Here is a 16296-nt window from a genome sequence, read left to right on the forward strand (position 1 = left end):
GGTAAAAATGTATATGCAACACATTATGTTAGTCTTACATAATTTCCTATAAAAATGTGTCATATAAAATGTCAGAAATTTTGACTGAATTATGTCTTCATTTTAATTAAACTAATTTTTTAAAGTTATTTATTTATTCGAGAACTAGAGATAATCTATTGCCCTAGAACTCATTTTTCCATATTTGTTTCCCTCTTTTACTGGTTTTTATGTAATTTTCAATATTCTTATTTAATAGTTGTTCTTTTTCACTCACCTACTGAAATATTTGTCTACCATCCTTGAAAAATTACTGTTCTTTTTAACTGTTTTCAATATTTCTCTACTTTGTAAATATCATATTGTATTTTAATTATATGTCTACATGTCTGTTTTTCCTATTAGACTGAATTTATTAGGATAAGACTATATCTTACTCATTTTTGTATGCTGATATAATAAAATGCAATAACTATTTAATGGATTAATGATTGAAATTTTCAAACACATTTAATCATTATAATCATACAGAACATATTATGAACTATTATTATGTGAACTCACCAAAGACTAATTGGAAATATTACAAATATAGAAATTTAAATTTGTCAATGTTTATATTACATGTTCCTTAATATTTTTAATCTTTCTGGTTTAGAAGAATATATTAGCTTTCAAAAGTTATGTATAAACTTTTTTTTATTTTAGGAAAAACTGATAAAATATGCAACAGATAGTGAAACAGTAGAACCTGTTATCTCGCAGTTGGTGACAGTGCTTTTGAAAGGTTGTCAAGATGCAAACTCTCAAGCTCGGTTACTCTGTGGTGAATGTTTAGGGGAATTGGGGGCAATAGATCCAGGACGGTTAGATTTCTCAACAACTGAAACTCAAGGAAAAGATTTCACATTTGTGGTAAGTTATGTTCATTTGGGATGACAAGAAGAATTCTCTTTTCTGTTGAGGTTTATATTTTCCATTTACAAAGAAATATTGAAATTATCCTTAGTGGAGACTTGACCTAAATCATACAATTTAAGTAACTTCTGAGATCATTTCACGTTACTATTGCAGAGGCTTTTAGCCACAAGAAATAAAGTTTGGATTCAATCTCATGTGTTGTCCTTGTAAAAAAGGCTTCCTAATTATGGCAATACTTAAAACACTAGTTAATTATTTAAATATTATTCTCTAAACACTATTGCTGCTGTTTCCATGGAAAACTTGTTTCCCAGAATAATCTGACTATATAAATATATCTGTATGTATATATAGATAACAGATATAAAGATTGTTGTCGTTAAATGGGTTTGGGAAATTCATGTAAAAACAACTAAACAGAACTTTTAATGTGTCAGTGTGTGTTGTGAATCTTTAAGTATGTAGCAGTCAGTGCTGTGGCATAGCAGGTAAAGCTGCTGCCTGCTGTGCCAGCATACCACATGGGCACAGATTTGAGTCCCAGCTGCTCCACTTCCTATCTAGCTCTCTGCTAATGTGCCTGGGATAGCAGCAGATGATGGCCTGGGTCCTTGGGTCCTTGGGCCTCTACACTGATGTAGGAGACCCGGAAGAAGCTCCAGGCTGCTGGCTTTGGATTTTCTCAGCCTCAGCCATTGCAGCCATTTGGGGAGTGAACCAGCAGATGAAGGATCTCTTTCTCTCTCTCCCTCTCTCTCTCCCGCCTGCCCTCCCTCTCCCTCCTTCTCTCTGTAACTGCCTTTCAAATAAAATAAATAAATAAATCTTAAAAAAAAAAAGCGGAGGGTATGTTAAAATCATTTCTTGGAATGTCTCAAGTGACTCAGTCTGAACAGAATGCAATTTAGCAAATGCTATAATATACAATGTGCTTTTTTTTTTTTTTTTTTTTAATTTATTTGAAAGGCAGAGTTAGAAAGAGAAAGCTCTTCCGCTAACTGGTTTACTCCCCAAATGGCTGCAAACTACCAGGACTGGGCCACATGGAAGCCAGGAGCCAGGAACTCAATCTGGGTACCCTATTTTTTAGGTGTGGGTGGCAGGGGCTCAGGTACTTAGGAAATCTTCTGCCTTTCCAGGTACATTAGCAGAACCTGGATTGAAAGTGGAGCAGCAGGGGCCAGCACCATGGCTCACTTGGTTAATCCTCACCTGCGGCACCGGCATCCCATATGGGTGCCGGGTTCTAGTCCCAGTTGCAGCTCTTCCAGTCCAGCTCTCTGCTGTGGCCCCGGAAGGCAATGGAGGATGGCTCAAGTGCTGAGGCCCATGCACCTGCATGGGAGACCAGGAGGAAGCACCTGGCTCCTGGCTTTGGATCGGCGCAGCGCCGGCCGTGGCAGCCATTTGGGGGTGAACCAATGGAAGGAAGACCTTTCTCTCTGTCTCTCTCTCTAACTCTTATCTGTCAAACAAACAAAAAAAAGTGGAGCAGCAGCTGCAACTCAAACAAGCACTTATATGGGAAGCCAGCATTTCAGGTGACAGCCTTACCCGCTGTGCCAAAACACTGGCCCCTACATAATTTGTCTGTTTTTCCACCAATATACAGTAAATTTTAAGGTAATCACAGATTGTAAAACTATAATAGTATAACTTTTTTAAAAAAGATTTATGTATTTATTTGAGAGGTAGAGTTACAGAGAGAGAGAGAATGAGATCTTCCATCACTGGTTCACTCCCAAATGGCCGCAATGGTCGGAGCTGGGCAAATCTGAAGCAAGGAGCCAGGAGCTTCTTCTGGGTCTCCCATGTGGGAGTAGAGGCCCAAGCACTTGGACCATCTTCTACTGCTTTCTCGGGCCATTAACAGGTAGCTGGATTGGAATTGGAGCAGTCAGTACTAGAACTGGCACCTATCAGGCAGAGGCTCAACCTACTATGCCGTAGCACTAGCCCTGTATAACTTTCTTTTTTTTTTTTTATTTTATTTTTTTTTTATTTTTTTGACAGGCAGAGTGGACAGTGAGAGAGAGAGACAGAGAGAAAGGTCTTCCTTTTCCGTTGGTTCACCCTCCAATGGCCGCCGCGGTTGGCACGCTGCGGCCGGTGCATCGCGCTGATCCGATGGCAGGAGCCAGGGGCTTATCCTGGTCTCCCATGGGGTGCAGGACCCAAGCACTTGGGCCATCCTCCTCTGCACTCCCTGGCCACAGCAGAGATCTGGCCTGGAAGAGGGGCAACTGGGACAGAATCCGGTGCCCCGACCGGGACTAGAACCCGGTGTGCCAGCGCCGCAAGGTGGAGGATTAGCCTAGTGAGCTGCTGCGCCGGCTAACTTTCTTTTTTTTTTTAAGATTCATTTTTATTTATTTGAAAGTCAGAGTACACAGAGAGAGGAAGAGACAAAGACATAGAGAGAGAGATCTTCCATCCACTGGTTTATTTCTCAAATGACTACAACAGGCAGAGCTGGGCCAGTCTGTAGCTGGGAGCCCAGAACTTCTTCCTGGTCTCCCACATGGGTGCGGGGGCCCAAATTCTTGGGCCATCTCCCGCTGCTTTTCCAGGCACATCAGCAGAGATGTGAGTTACAAGTAGAGCAGCCAGGACTTGAATTGGCGCCTATATGAGATACTACAGATGGCAGCTTAACCCACTACAGCACAGCACCAGCCCAGTATAACTTTATTTTCTTTTTTTGAAGATTTTATTTATCTGAGAGGTAGAGTTATAGACAGAGGAAGAGATGGAGAGGGAGGGCTTCCATTTGCCGGTTCACTCCCTAAATATCCACAACGTCAGTGCTGAGCTGATCTGAACCTAGGAACCAGGATCCTCCTCCAGGTCTCCCATGTGGATGCAGAGGCCCAAGGACTTGGGCCATCTTCCACTGCTTTCCAAGGCCATAAGCAGAGAGCTGGATTGGAAGAAGAGCAGCCAGGACACTAACCAGCACCCAAATGGGATGCTGGCACTGCAGGCAGAGGCTTAGCCCATGTTATCACAGTGCCAGCCCCATCCCCATAACTTTCTTAACCATTTGTTTGACAAAGTTATAAAACAAAGTTTTATAAAACTGTGTTTCTAGTAATACTGATACAGGCAATTCTTTTTTGTTTGCCTTTGTTTTCATTCAGTTTACTTTTTAAGAATTAAAAAAAAATACAAATTATCAGAACAATGTGAGAGTCAAATTATTCTGATACACTTTAAAAATAGCCTAAAAAGCTTTAAATTTTGGCTTCTTAGCTACAGATTGTATTTTAGCCTTGGCACCAAACTTAGTTTGAACCTCTCTATCCTTGTTCTAAATTCATTCAGACAATTAAGATAGATTCACAATGTAAGGCATAAAACACCTTAAAAGATTTGTGTACCAATTTTTACTGAATTGTTTCTTGTTTTTGTTAAGACTAATGTAGAAGACCCAAACTTTGCTTATGGTTTATTGATGGAGCTAACAAGAGCTTACCTTGCATATGCCGATAACAGCCGAGCTCAAGATTCAGCTGCTTATGCCATTCAGGTAAGAAAATACTTAGTAATTACTGGCTTTACCTCCCGTAAATGTAATGACTATGAAACTTGTCTATGAAACTCTTTATTTCTTATTATCAAAATAATATTAGTGGTAAACATTTTAGAGAGTATGAAAGTATAACCTGTAGGTACTTGCAGTTTTGTATGTATACACAAATATGGGGAATCTTTCAAACTTTATGGAAGAGTTCATTATATGAACAAACTGTACATGGATTTCAAAAACTTTTTGCACTAAAATCATCTTTTAATCTCATCGTTCTACAAACTTTTTGAAGTATATTTCTCTTCCTTCAAAGAAAGATCATGTTTATGATTTGTAATTTGATTTTCTTTTGTGTTTAGCAGTTTATTGTGGGTAATTTCACATGTCAGTACATTTATCTCTAATTCATTCCTTTCAGTGATTGAATAATATTAAATATCTGTGTGCCATATTTTTTTAATAAACTTATTTAAGCAATTAGATTATATTCAGTGTTTTGCTAAGGCACCATAAGCACATTTCTGAGCACTTATTGACTATAGTAATTGTGTAGATATCTAGAAGTTAAAGTGTCTCAGAACAAATACAGAATTTATATTTGATAGATGTTTGTCAAAAAGTTTCATTGATTTATAACTTTTTTTTAAAGATTTATTTTTTTATTTTCAGCTGGCGCCGCGGCTCACTAGGCTAATCCTCCGCCTGCTGCGCCAGCACCCCGGGTTCTAGTCCCAGTTGGGGTGCCGGTTCTGTCCTGGTTGCTCCTCTTCCAGTCCAGCTCTCTGCTGTGGCCCGGGAGTGCAGTGGAGGATGGCCCAGGTCCTTGGGCCCTGCACCTGCATGGAAGACCAGGAGGAGGCACCTGGCTCCTGGCTTCAGATCAGCGCAGCATGCTGGCCGCAACGCACCAGCCGTGGCGGCCACTTAGGGAGTGAACCAATGGAAAAAGGAAGACCTTTCTGTCTTTCTCTCTCTCACTGTCTAACTCTGCCTGTAAAAAAAAAAAAAAAAAAGATTTATTTTTTTATTTTGAAAGTCAGAATTACAGAGAGAGAGGGAGAGACAGAGATCTTCCATCTGCTGATTCTCTCCCCAGATGGCCATAACAGCCAGTGCTGGGATAGGCTGAAACCAGAAGCCAGGAACTTCATCCGGGTCTCCCATGTGGGTGGCAGGGGCCCAGACACTTGGGCCATTCTCTGCTGCTTTTCACAGGCCCTTAGCAGGGAACTGGATTGGAAATAGAGTTGACTGCACATTAACCAGCACCCATTTGGGATGCTGGTCTTGCAGGCAGCGGTCTTACCTGCTACACAACACTGGCCCTAGTTTATACTCTTTTGACAATCCTGCCTTTCACAAAAATGTTTAATCTTCCCTTATGTGACAAGTGAAAAATGATATCTTAATTTGATTCATTTAATTATAAGAGTGTTATAGCATCTTTTATGTACTTTCTGCTGTTTGAAACTTTTTCTAAATGATCTTTTCCCATTTTTCTCTTGATGTTGATCTTTTTTTTATTAATATTTAAGACCTAGTTAGATATAATAGAAATTAACTTTTTGTTTATCATGCATGTGATAAATATTTCTTTGATGATTTACATGTTACTTTTTTCTTTAAAAGTTTCTGTTACATATTCAGGTTTGGATTTTGTTGGAAAGTCTAGGTTATAGATATAAATATTTGAGGATTTTATTGTAGAGAATTTTTTTAAAAGTTTATTTATTTTTCTGAAAGGCAGAGTGACAGAGAGGAAGAGAGATTTCCAATCTGCTGGCTCACTTCTGAAATGGCCACAGTGGCCAGGGCTGGCATTACAACTGGGTCTTCCCCGTGGGTGGCAGGATCCAAGTACTGAGTCACCTTCTGCTGCTTTCCCAGGCACATTAGTAGGAGCTGGGTCTTAAGTAGAGCAGCCAGGCACTCTGACATGGAATGTCAGTGTTGCAAGTGACAGTTTAGCCCACTGTGCCACAACACTGACCCCTAGAGATATTATTTAAAACTGTGAGTCTAGATGAGATGATCATGGGAGTGAAAGTGTTCCAGTAATTGAGCCTGGACAGTGAAAGGTTGGTGAGGATATGAGGGAATAAGAAAACTGAGAAGGAGCTGCCAATGAGATAAGATCATATGGTCTTCCAGAAGACAAGAAAGTGTTTCAAAAAGGATGGAGTGACCTGTATTAAATGCTAATTATAGGTACAATAATTTAAGAATTGAGAATTGATTATTGGTTTCATAATAACATAGAGGACAGTGGTCATCTTGATAAGAGCAATTTAAGTGCAATTCATTTATTTTTGTTTTAAAGAATTATTTTATTTAGTTGAAAGAGAGGTAGAGACAGAGAGAGTCTTCCATCCGTTCATTCACTCCTTAGATGGCCGCAACGGCTGGAGCTGTGCCGATCCGAAGCCAGGAGCCAGGAGTTTCTTCCGGGTTTCCCACATGGGTACAGGGGCCCATGGACTTGGGCCATCTTCTACTGCTTTCCCAAGCCATAGTAGAGAGCTGGATTGAAGTGGAACAGCCAGGACCTGAACTGGCGTCCATATGGGATGCCGGCGCTTCAGGCTAGGGCTTTAACCTGCTGTGCCACAGCACCAGCCTCGTACACTCTATCTTTTAAATACATAAGCAAATAAAAAAATTTTAAAAGGACATTCACATCTTCCACCCTCACATCCATCTAAGGCTAGCAATATCAGTAATTAATACTCTACTGTTACTACAGATGAACTGTCATTTCTAGTTACTGCTACCTTTTCTACTTGTATACAACATTACAAATCTCTTTGCCTATTTAAAATATTATTATATTGTTTCTATATTGCTTTCTCCTTTAATGAACTGTTCCCAAGCAACATAAACAGTTATTTTTCCCATGCTTACTCCTCTTTTCTCCCCAGCTATCTCATTCTTCTGCTGTCCTTGAAACTACCACTCCTAAAAGAGTTTATTTAATTTCTCTAAGTCGTCTTTTCACAAACATTCCTGAAAATTCTGTGACTGGCTTCACTACACAGTTGATTACACCCCAACCGTGACTCTGGAATCCCATATAAGCACTGGTTTGAGTTCTGGCTGTTCTACTTCTGATCCAGTTTCCTGATATTGTGCCTGGGAGAAAGGCAGAAGATGTCCCAAGTCCTTGGGCCCCTGACACCTATATAGGAGACTTGGACAGAGTTCCAATTTCTGGCTTTGGCCTGGCCCAACCCTGGCCAGTTATAACCATTTGGGGAGTGAACCAGAAAATAGAAGATCTCTTTCTGTCTCTGTCTCTACCTCTGTCTATAACTCTGTCTTTCAAATAAATAAAATAAATTTTTAAAACAAAAAAAAGGAATTACGCAATTACACTGAAATTGCTCTTAACAAGGTGACCAATGTCCTCCAGGTTATTATGAAACCAGTAATCTATTCTCAATTCTTAAATTATTATACCTATAATTAGCATTTAATACAGGTCATTCCAGAAGAAAAAAAAAGAGTGTCAGGGAATGGGGGAGAGATGGAGACATAAATTCCATCTTCTGGATTACTCCCCGAATAGGTGAAATAGCCATGTCTGGGCTAAGCCGAAGCCAGGAGCTAGGAACTCCATCCTGCTCTCCCACATGAGGCAGGGGCACAAGTGCTTGAACCATCCTCAGCTGCCTTCCCAGGTGCATTAGCGAGAAGCTGAATCCAAAGTGGAGTAACTAGTATTCCAGCTGGCATTCTGATGTGCGCTCCCAGCATCTGCAGTGGTGTCTTACCCCGCTACACCACAATGCCAGCTCCTGAAGGTCTCTTCTGGGTGTTTATTTTCTCAATGAAATAAGAAGCAATGTCTACAACCGTAGGGATATTACAGCTTTAAAGAGTGTAAACGTACTGAAACAAAACAAAACAAAAAAATCACCGGAATACTAAGTTACTGGTGATTAAGAGGGCTTCTGTTAGAGAAACTTTGCCAAAAATCAGAAAAATAAAAACAGCTAAATGAAAATGGAATTTGGGTATTCCTTGTTAAATGGTTTGTATATTTGCTTACTTTTATTAAAAATACTCAGCATAACTCTGGCCTCAGAATCAGCCCTTAAGGCATTTGGATCTGGCTGAAGAGCCTATGAGAGTATTTTAGGCATGGAAAGCCAAGACACGCTGGGGGAAAAAAAAAAAAAAGATGAAGAAGAAGAAGAAGACCTAAATGAAGGATCTCAGCGAGTGTGATCCCAGTGGAAAGAACGGGGCCATCAAAGTAGGAGGTACCTTTCTCTGAGGGGAGGAGAGAACTTCCACTTTGACTATGGCCTTGTCGGAATAGGATCGAAGTCGGCGAACCCTAAAGGCTTCCATAGCCTCGGCAACTCATGGCTAGAGCCTAGGGAGATTACTGACGCCATAAACAAGAGTGTTAAATTGTTAAATCAACATCAGGAGTCACTGTGTACTTACATCCCATGTAGGATCTGTCCTTAATAGGTTGTCGAAGGTGAAGTAATGATATAGCTAGTACTGAAACAGTATTTTTACACTTTGTGGTTATGTGTGGGTACAAACTGAAGAAATCTTTACTTAGTATATACTAAAGTGATCTTCTGTATATAAAGATAATTGAAAATTAAAAAAAAAAAAACCCTTGGTTTTAAATTGGAAATTACATAGAAAAATAATCAATCTTTTTTTAAAAAAAAATCTTGCAGAATCTCTGTCATTAATGTGATATACACTGTTATTTAATGCTATAACTAGTACTCCAACAGTATTTTTTCACTTTGTGTTGCTATGTGAGGGCAAACTGTTGAAATCTTTATATATACTAAACTGATTTTCTGTATATAAAGAGAATTGAAAATGAATCTTGATGGGAATGGAAGGGGAGAGCGAGTGGGAAAGGGGAGGGTTGCAGGTGTGGGGGGAAGTTGTGTGGGGGGAAGCCTTTGTAATCCATAAGCTGTACTTTGGAAATTTATATTCACTAAATTAAAAAAAAAAAGTTTGAAGCATAAAAAAAAAATACTCAGCATAGGTGTATAAAGTACAGCTTTTGCCAGACAGTGCTTATGTTTTATGAACACTAGAAAATTACTGGGTTTTTTTTTAGGACTCCACATTTCCCCCATTACTTTATTATGTATTTTATATAGCACTTTTAGATGTTTAAGAGTGAGATTTAAACTAGTCATTTTCCTTTTTTTATAAGATTTTATTTATTTAAGAAGTACAGTTATAGACAAAGAGAAGGAGAGACAGAGAGAAATGGCTTCTATCCACTGGTTCACTCCCCTGGTAGCTGCAACAGCTGGAGCCAAACATATCCAAAGCCAGGAACCAGGAGCTTCTTCTGGGTCTCCCATGTAGGTGCAGGGGCCCAAGGACTTGGGCCATCTTCTACTGCTTTCCCAGGCCATAGCAGAGAGTTGGATCAAAAGTGGAGCAGCTGGGACTGGAATCCAGGGCCCATATGGGATTCTGGCACCATAGGCAAAGGCTTAGCCCACTACGCCACAGCACTGGCCCTAAACTAGTCATTTTTAGAATGTTGAAAGATACTAACAGCATAATGTATTTGTCCTATTTTGAAGATCGATATTAAAGACAAAGCTTTTTCCCTTCATCTATAGAACCCCATTTTTTTAGGTGCTGTGGTGTAGTGGGTAAAGCTGCCACCTGCATTGCCGGCATCCCATATGGGCACCGGTTCAAATCCTGACTGTTCCACTTCTGATCCAGCTCTCTGCTATGACCTGGGAAAGCAGTAGAAGATGACCCAAGTCCTTGGGCCTCTGCACCTGCATGGGAGACCTGGAAGAAGCTCCTGGGTCCTGGCTTCTGGCTCCTGGCTTTGGATCAGCCCAGATCCGGCCGTTGCAGCCATTTGGGAAATTAACCAACGGATGGAAGACCTGTCTCTCTCTCTGCCTCTGCCTCTCTGTAACTCTGTCTTTTGAATAAATAAATATCTTTAATTAAAAGAAAGTAAAATTATTTTCATTTTATTTGAAAAAGAGGGAGAGGTTAGGAGGGAGATGGGCAGGGGGTGGGGAGACAGAGAGATTTTCCATCCAATGATTCACTCCCCAAATGCCCACAATTTCTGGGACTGGAACAGGCCAAAGCTGAGAACCCAGTACTCCATCCAGGTCTGCCACGTGGGTGGCAGGGACCTAAGTACTTAAAGATCTTCTGTTGCCTCTCAGGGTGCCCAATAGCAGGAAGCTGCATTGGAAGTGAAGTAGCTAGCACTTGAACCCAGGCACTATGATAAGGGATGTAGGCATCTTGTCAAGCAGCGACTTAACTACTGAAGGAAATACTCATACCCTATTTGTTTTATTTTAGGGGAAGTAACATATAACTATATAATCTCTAGCCTAAGTCAGTCTTTAACATTTGTATTATATTTTCAGTATTTTAAGCTCAATATTTTATGTCTAGAATTTGAGATAATTTCAAGGCAGTTTAAGCTGTTTAAACAGTTTAAACTGTTGTAGATTTTTAAAATTTTTGTTGTTGTTGTTCAAGATTTATTTATTTATTTGAAAGTAGACTTAAAGAGAGAAAGAAGTAGAGGCAGAGAGAGGTATTCCATCCGCTGGTTCTCTCGCAATTGGCTGCAACAGCTGTGGCTGGGACAGGTGGAAGCCAGGAATTTCATCCAGGTCTCCCACGTGGGTGCAGGTGCCCAAGCACTTGGTCCATCCTCTGCTACTTTCCCAGGTGCATTAGCAAGGAGCGGAATCGGAAGTGGAGCATCCAGGACTCAAACCGGCCCCCATATGGAATGCGGGCACTGAAGGCTGTGGCTTTAACCCACTGAGCCACAGCATTCACCCCCAAACTGTTGTTGGTTTATAGTTCTTTTCATTATAATTCAAAAAGATCAAATTCTATTAATCAAAGTCTGCAGATTTGGAAATTTCAGTTTTTTCTCCATATAACTCTTAATCTTATATTTCAATATATATTATCCATGGAAAATAAACTGGCTTCATATTTCAACTACTGCCTCAGCTTTGTGGCCCTAAATAAGTTTCCTAAATGGTTCCAAGCATTGGAATAAATGTGTGAAGGACATAAATGGACCCAAAATCTATTTTTATTACTATAACATTTGAAATATTCAAGAATAAAAATGGACTGGCAGTGTGGGCTAGCAGGCAAAGCTACAGCCTGTGATGCCAGCATCCCGTATGAGTATTGATTCTAGACCTGGCTGTTCCACTTCTAATCCAGCTCCCTGTTGATGGCCTGGAAAAATCAGTGGAAGGTGGCTGAAGTGCTTGGGCCCCTGCACCGATGTGGGAGACTTAGAGTAAGTTCATGGCTCCTGGCTTTGGCCTGGCTCAGCCCAGCTTGGACGTTGTGACCATCTGGGGAGTAAACCAGTGGATGGAAGATCTCTCTCTCTCTCTCCCTCTCTCTCTGTCTCTCTAACTCTGACTGTCAATAAATAAATAAATCATAAAAAAAATTATCTGATTGCTATGGACTTATAAATTAAAGTATGTATTTGTAGGAGCTGCTTGCTATTTATGACTGTAGAGAAATGCAGACTGATGGCCCAGGTCACCAGTTATGGAGAAGATTTCCTGAGCATGTTCGGGAAATACTGGAACCTCATCTAAATACTAGGTATGTAGACTCATTTAAACTATTTTTATAAAATTATTTTTAGCTTTGTAAAAGTTAATGTTGCTTTTGAGATAGCTTTTAAACACTAAAGGTATTTTTAGTATATTCATATACTATGGTATATAGTATATTCATTCACTGTGAATTTAGGCTTATAATCTTATCAAAATATCCCTCATTTCATCCACACAAGATTCCTGTTTTTCTTTTTCAGCCCCTCTAACGCATATAGACTAATGTCTAATATCCTACCTATCAATCCCCCCGTCAAGAGATGTAACCCATAACCATGCAGAGATAGAATGGGTAAAGGTCTGTCCTTAGTAGCTTCTTTGAGCTGGTATATGAGTGCAGAGTTACTTCAAAGTATTCTCTTGCTGATTGTCCTATGGTGTTTGGTGATGGCCTGGAAAAAAACTGTCCTTGACAGTCTAGAGAACTGATCACATCATCTAACTGGATAGGCTGGAAACCCTGCCTCATGACCTTCTGGAGCTGGATGGCTTGCATTCTGTTTAGATAAAACAAATGAGGGAATTAAAGACACATGGTCCAAAGAGAAGTAATCTGAGCATGGGAGTTCTAGGAGAAGAGAGATGCAACAGCCAGGATTTCCATAACCCAGTGTTGGGCTAGAAATTCCAATCCTGTTTGACCTGGACCTGGAGTTGTCTGGCCTTATCCAAGAAATATTGAGTATGATTTTGTGCCTGTCCAATTTTATTGACCCAAAAAGGCTCTTCATGGAGCAAGGTATAGACACCCTGTTGGACAGCTCTTAGCATGTCTAAGGTCTGAATATTTTGAAGGATGGATGCACCCAAAGAATTGATCTGATTTTTTTTTGGAGGATGAAGAGGTGGGCCATGATCCAAGTGTTAAATTCAACTAATTCAGTGGAGAGGTTAATAGAAATCTTATTTTCTGAAACACTTGCAGTTGTTCCTGCAGTGACATCCTTGCCTTTCAGTGACATATAGCTGATAAGGTTTATCTGAGTTTGGCAGCCTTTAACTGGACAACGGCTATGTTTCCTTCTATTTCCCAAAGGGGGGATTCCTGTTATGGCTTACTCTTGAGAGCTTGATATAGGAGTTTTACTATTTCGCCATACCTAGGGTTCTATAACCTGTTATTCCAAGAAATGCCCCGAGCTGTCTTAAGGTTGTAGGAGTACAGATTTGCTGCATGTCCTGTATCCTCTTTGCTGCTTGTTCCCCACAGGTGAGAATGAGCTCTAAATAGTTTGCCTCCCAAATGATCAGTTGTGCTTTTTCCTTGGACCTCTGGTAGCCATATTCTGTTAGGAAGTTAAGGTGCTAGTCAGATGCCCAAAACTGGAGTCTTGGGTGGTGGAACAGACTAGCAAATCATTTACATTTTAAGTTATCTTGCTGCATCCCTCAAGAGATTGGTTCTTTATGTCTTTTGCAAGGGCCTGGCCAAATAGGTGAGGGATGACTATAAATCCTTGTGGTAGCAGAACTGTTACTTTACACTATGTTTGTTAAACCATTTAAAGGCAAATAGGAATTGACAGGAGGAGTTTTTATGTTTAATTATAATCAGGTGGGCTTTTAATGCCCAGCCAAGTACATGTGAGGCCCAGACTTGTGAGTTGACCTGAAGATTTGTCTCTTCACATGAGAATCTGAAAAGTCTGGGGTGACGTACAGCAAGGGTATGAATTTGGCTTTCTTCAATTGTACAGAAGATTACTCAGGTCCCTAATTTACTTGGACTGTCCCTCTCTGTTAGGGCTGTGAGACATTCATCCATTAACAAGAACTGGTGGGACAATAGGGACTGGACCAGAGACAATATAATGGGACTGTGAATCTCTTCAGTGAAGGCACCCTGTTGACTCCCATTCCCTTTATTTTTTAAAAAAAACTATTTACTGGGGCTGGTGCTGTGGCATAGCGAGTAGCAGGTAAAGCTACTATCTGCAGTGCTGGCATCCCATATGGGCACCGAATGGAGTCCTGGCTTCTCCATTCCTATTCAGCTCCCTGCCAATGCAGCTAGGAAAGCAGTGGAAGATGGCCTAAGTGCTTGGGCCCCTGCACCCACAAGGGAGACCCAGAAGAAGCCCATGGCTCCTAGTTTTGGTTCAGTTAAGCTGCAGCCATTGTGGCCATTTGGGGGAATGAACCAGTGGATGGAAGATTCTCTCTCTGTCTCTCTCTCTGACGCTGCCTCTGACTCTCTGTGATTCTGCCTTTCAAATTAATAAATCTTAAAAATAGAACTATTTTATAATGTTTTTCAATTGATTAAACTTCATAGAATTAGAGGCTGGTGTTGTGGCATAGTGAGTTAAGCTGCCACCCGTGATGCTGGCATTCTGTATCAGAGCACCAGCTCAAGTCTTGGCTGCTCCACTTCTGAACCAGCTCCCTGCTGATGCACTTGAGAAATAAGCTGAAGATAGCACAAGTATGCGAGCTCCTGCCACCTACTTGGGAGATCTGGATAGAGTTTCAAGCTCCTGTCTTTGTCTTGCCCAGCCCCAGCCATTGTGGCTATTTGGGGAGTAAATCAGCAGGTGAAAGATCTCTCTCCTACCCACTTTCTGTGTCACTCTACCTGTCATATAAATGAATTAATCTTTACCAAAAAAGAATTTTAAATTATTTTTAGTTAGAAACTATAATATAGGTAAATCGGGTCATATGTTTATTAGATACACGACCTTAGGTAAATTAACTTCTTTGAATCACAGTAAAATGCCCAGACTTAAATTCCTTATGAAAGTCCTGAGATATGCATGTCTACTTGCTAGATAATTTTTTATCTTGTGACTAGCATTATTAATTATGAGATTCATTTATTAATATCAATGTTCATTATGGATTGATATAAATATAAATATAAATTAATATAAATTTATTAATATAAAATAAAACTTAACAACTGACAACCTTCATACGAAGAGTTAGGGAAGTATCTGTATATTTTTTATAGAAAAGCCTTTATTTCAACAATGTTTTGCCTTCTAGATAACAAGAATCTGGAATGAGAATTAAAAATCAAAATGGGAAGAAGAAATAACTGAACTAATTTACCCTTTATATTTCTACCAAATGTTGGTAACAGAATCTTTAGCTTAATTGTGAAAACAGCTAAATGTTAATCATTTAATAAATGTTTCTCTGTATAGAAAAAAATAGTTCAAATTTTGGGTTTTTTAAATTCCTTTTTCAGTACTGTACACTTCCCTTTTTTCTTTATTCTGTGTTTTATATAGCACTTTTAGATGCTTGAGAGTATGTGATCAACTGGAAAGGTAATGACCTTTTAAGTTGTATAAACATAGGTTTGAATCTTGGCTCTGTAATTTGCTAACTTTGAAGTCCTAGGCAAGTTAATTAACATTATTAAGTCTCTATGTTTTCTTTTCTTTCTTTCTTTTTTTTTTTTTTTAAGATTTGTTTATTTAAAAGGCAGAGAGAGAGAGAGAGAAAGAGAGACCTTCCTTCTGCTGGTTTACTCTTCAAATGGCTACAATGGTCAGGGCTGGGCCAGGCCGAAGCCAGGAGCCTTAAACTTCTTCTGGGTCTCCTATGTGAGTGCAGGGGCCCAAGCACTAGGATTATTTTCTGCTGCTTTCCCAGGCTTATTAGCAGGGAGCTGACTCGGAACTGGAGCAGCCCAGACTTGAACTGACACTCATATGGGATGCTTGTGTCACAGTGGCAACTTAAACCAATATGCCACATGCAAGCCCCAAGTCTCTGAATTTTCATCATGAAATAATGTATTATTTTACTAATCATTTATGATCATTGTTAGGAATAATATTTTAAAATATCTAGCAGAATGCCTGGATTTTAGCTGACCATAACAAATGCCTATTCAGTCCCGCCTTATTGAATAAATTCCTTGGTTTGGGGGAGAGTTTGTGGGGGTAGATATTGTCTACTTTGTAAATGTAAGTGAATATTTTACCCTACTTATTATTCAATTTAATATTTCATAAGGAGTCAACATATTCTGCTTGCTTGTTATTCATGAAAAGCAAATTTTATGTGGTTTTATACAAGTGTGATTTTAGCAAAGCAATGAGAATTCCTATAATCTGCTTTTATATCTGAGATATCAGAGGAGCCTCTCAACTGGTTCCTCATTGGTGGAAATTAGGAGATTTATTTAGCTGAGATCTGCTGATTGGAACTGCTGCTGGCTCACAGAAATAAGAGGCCAGGATGGAGGCTTAGCCTAGCTATTAAGAT

General features: G+C 39.8%; 1 protein-coding gene across 3 annotated transcripts in view; it reads left to right on the forward strand.

Annotated features, from left to right (window-relative positions):
- The window catches only part of ATR (ATR serine/threonine kinase), a 115560-nt gene that overhangs the window by 46742 nt on the left and 52522 nt on the right, over positions 1 to 16296 (forward strand). For all 3 annotated transcript variants that reach the window (XM_062213724.1, XM_062213732.1, XM_062213742.1), the window contains 3 exons: positions 688 to 894; positions 4316 to 4429; positions 11946 to 12061. In XM_062213724.1, the coding sequence (XP_062069708.1) occupies positions 688 to 894; positions 4316 to 4429; positions 11946 to 12061 (437 nt within the window). The remainder of the gene's footprint in view (positions 1 to 687; positions 895 to 4315; positions 4430 to 11945; positions 12062 to 16296) is intronic.

This window comes from Lepus europaeus, chromosome 2 (genome assembly GCF_033115175.1).
Source record: "Lepus europaeus isolate LE1 chromosome 2, mLepTim1.pri, whole genome shotgun sequence".
NCBI classification, from domain to species: domain Eukaryota; kingdom Metazoa; phylum Chordata; class Mammalia; order Lagomorpha; family Leporidae; genus Lepus; species Lepus europaeus.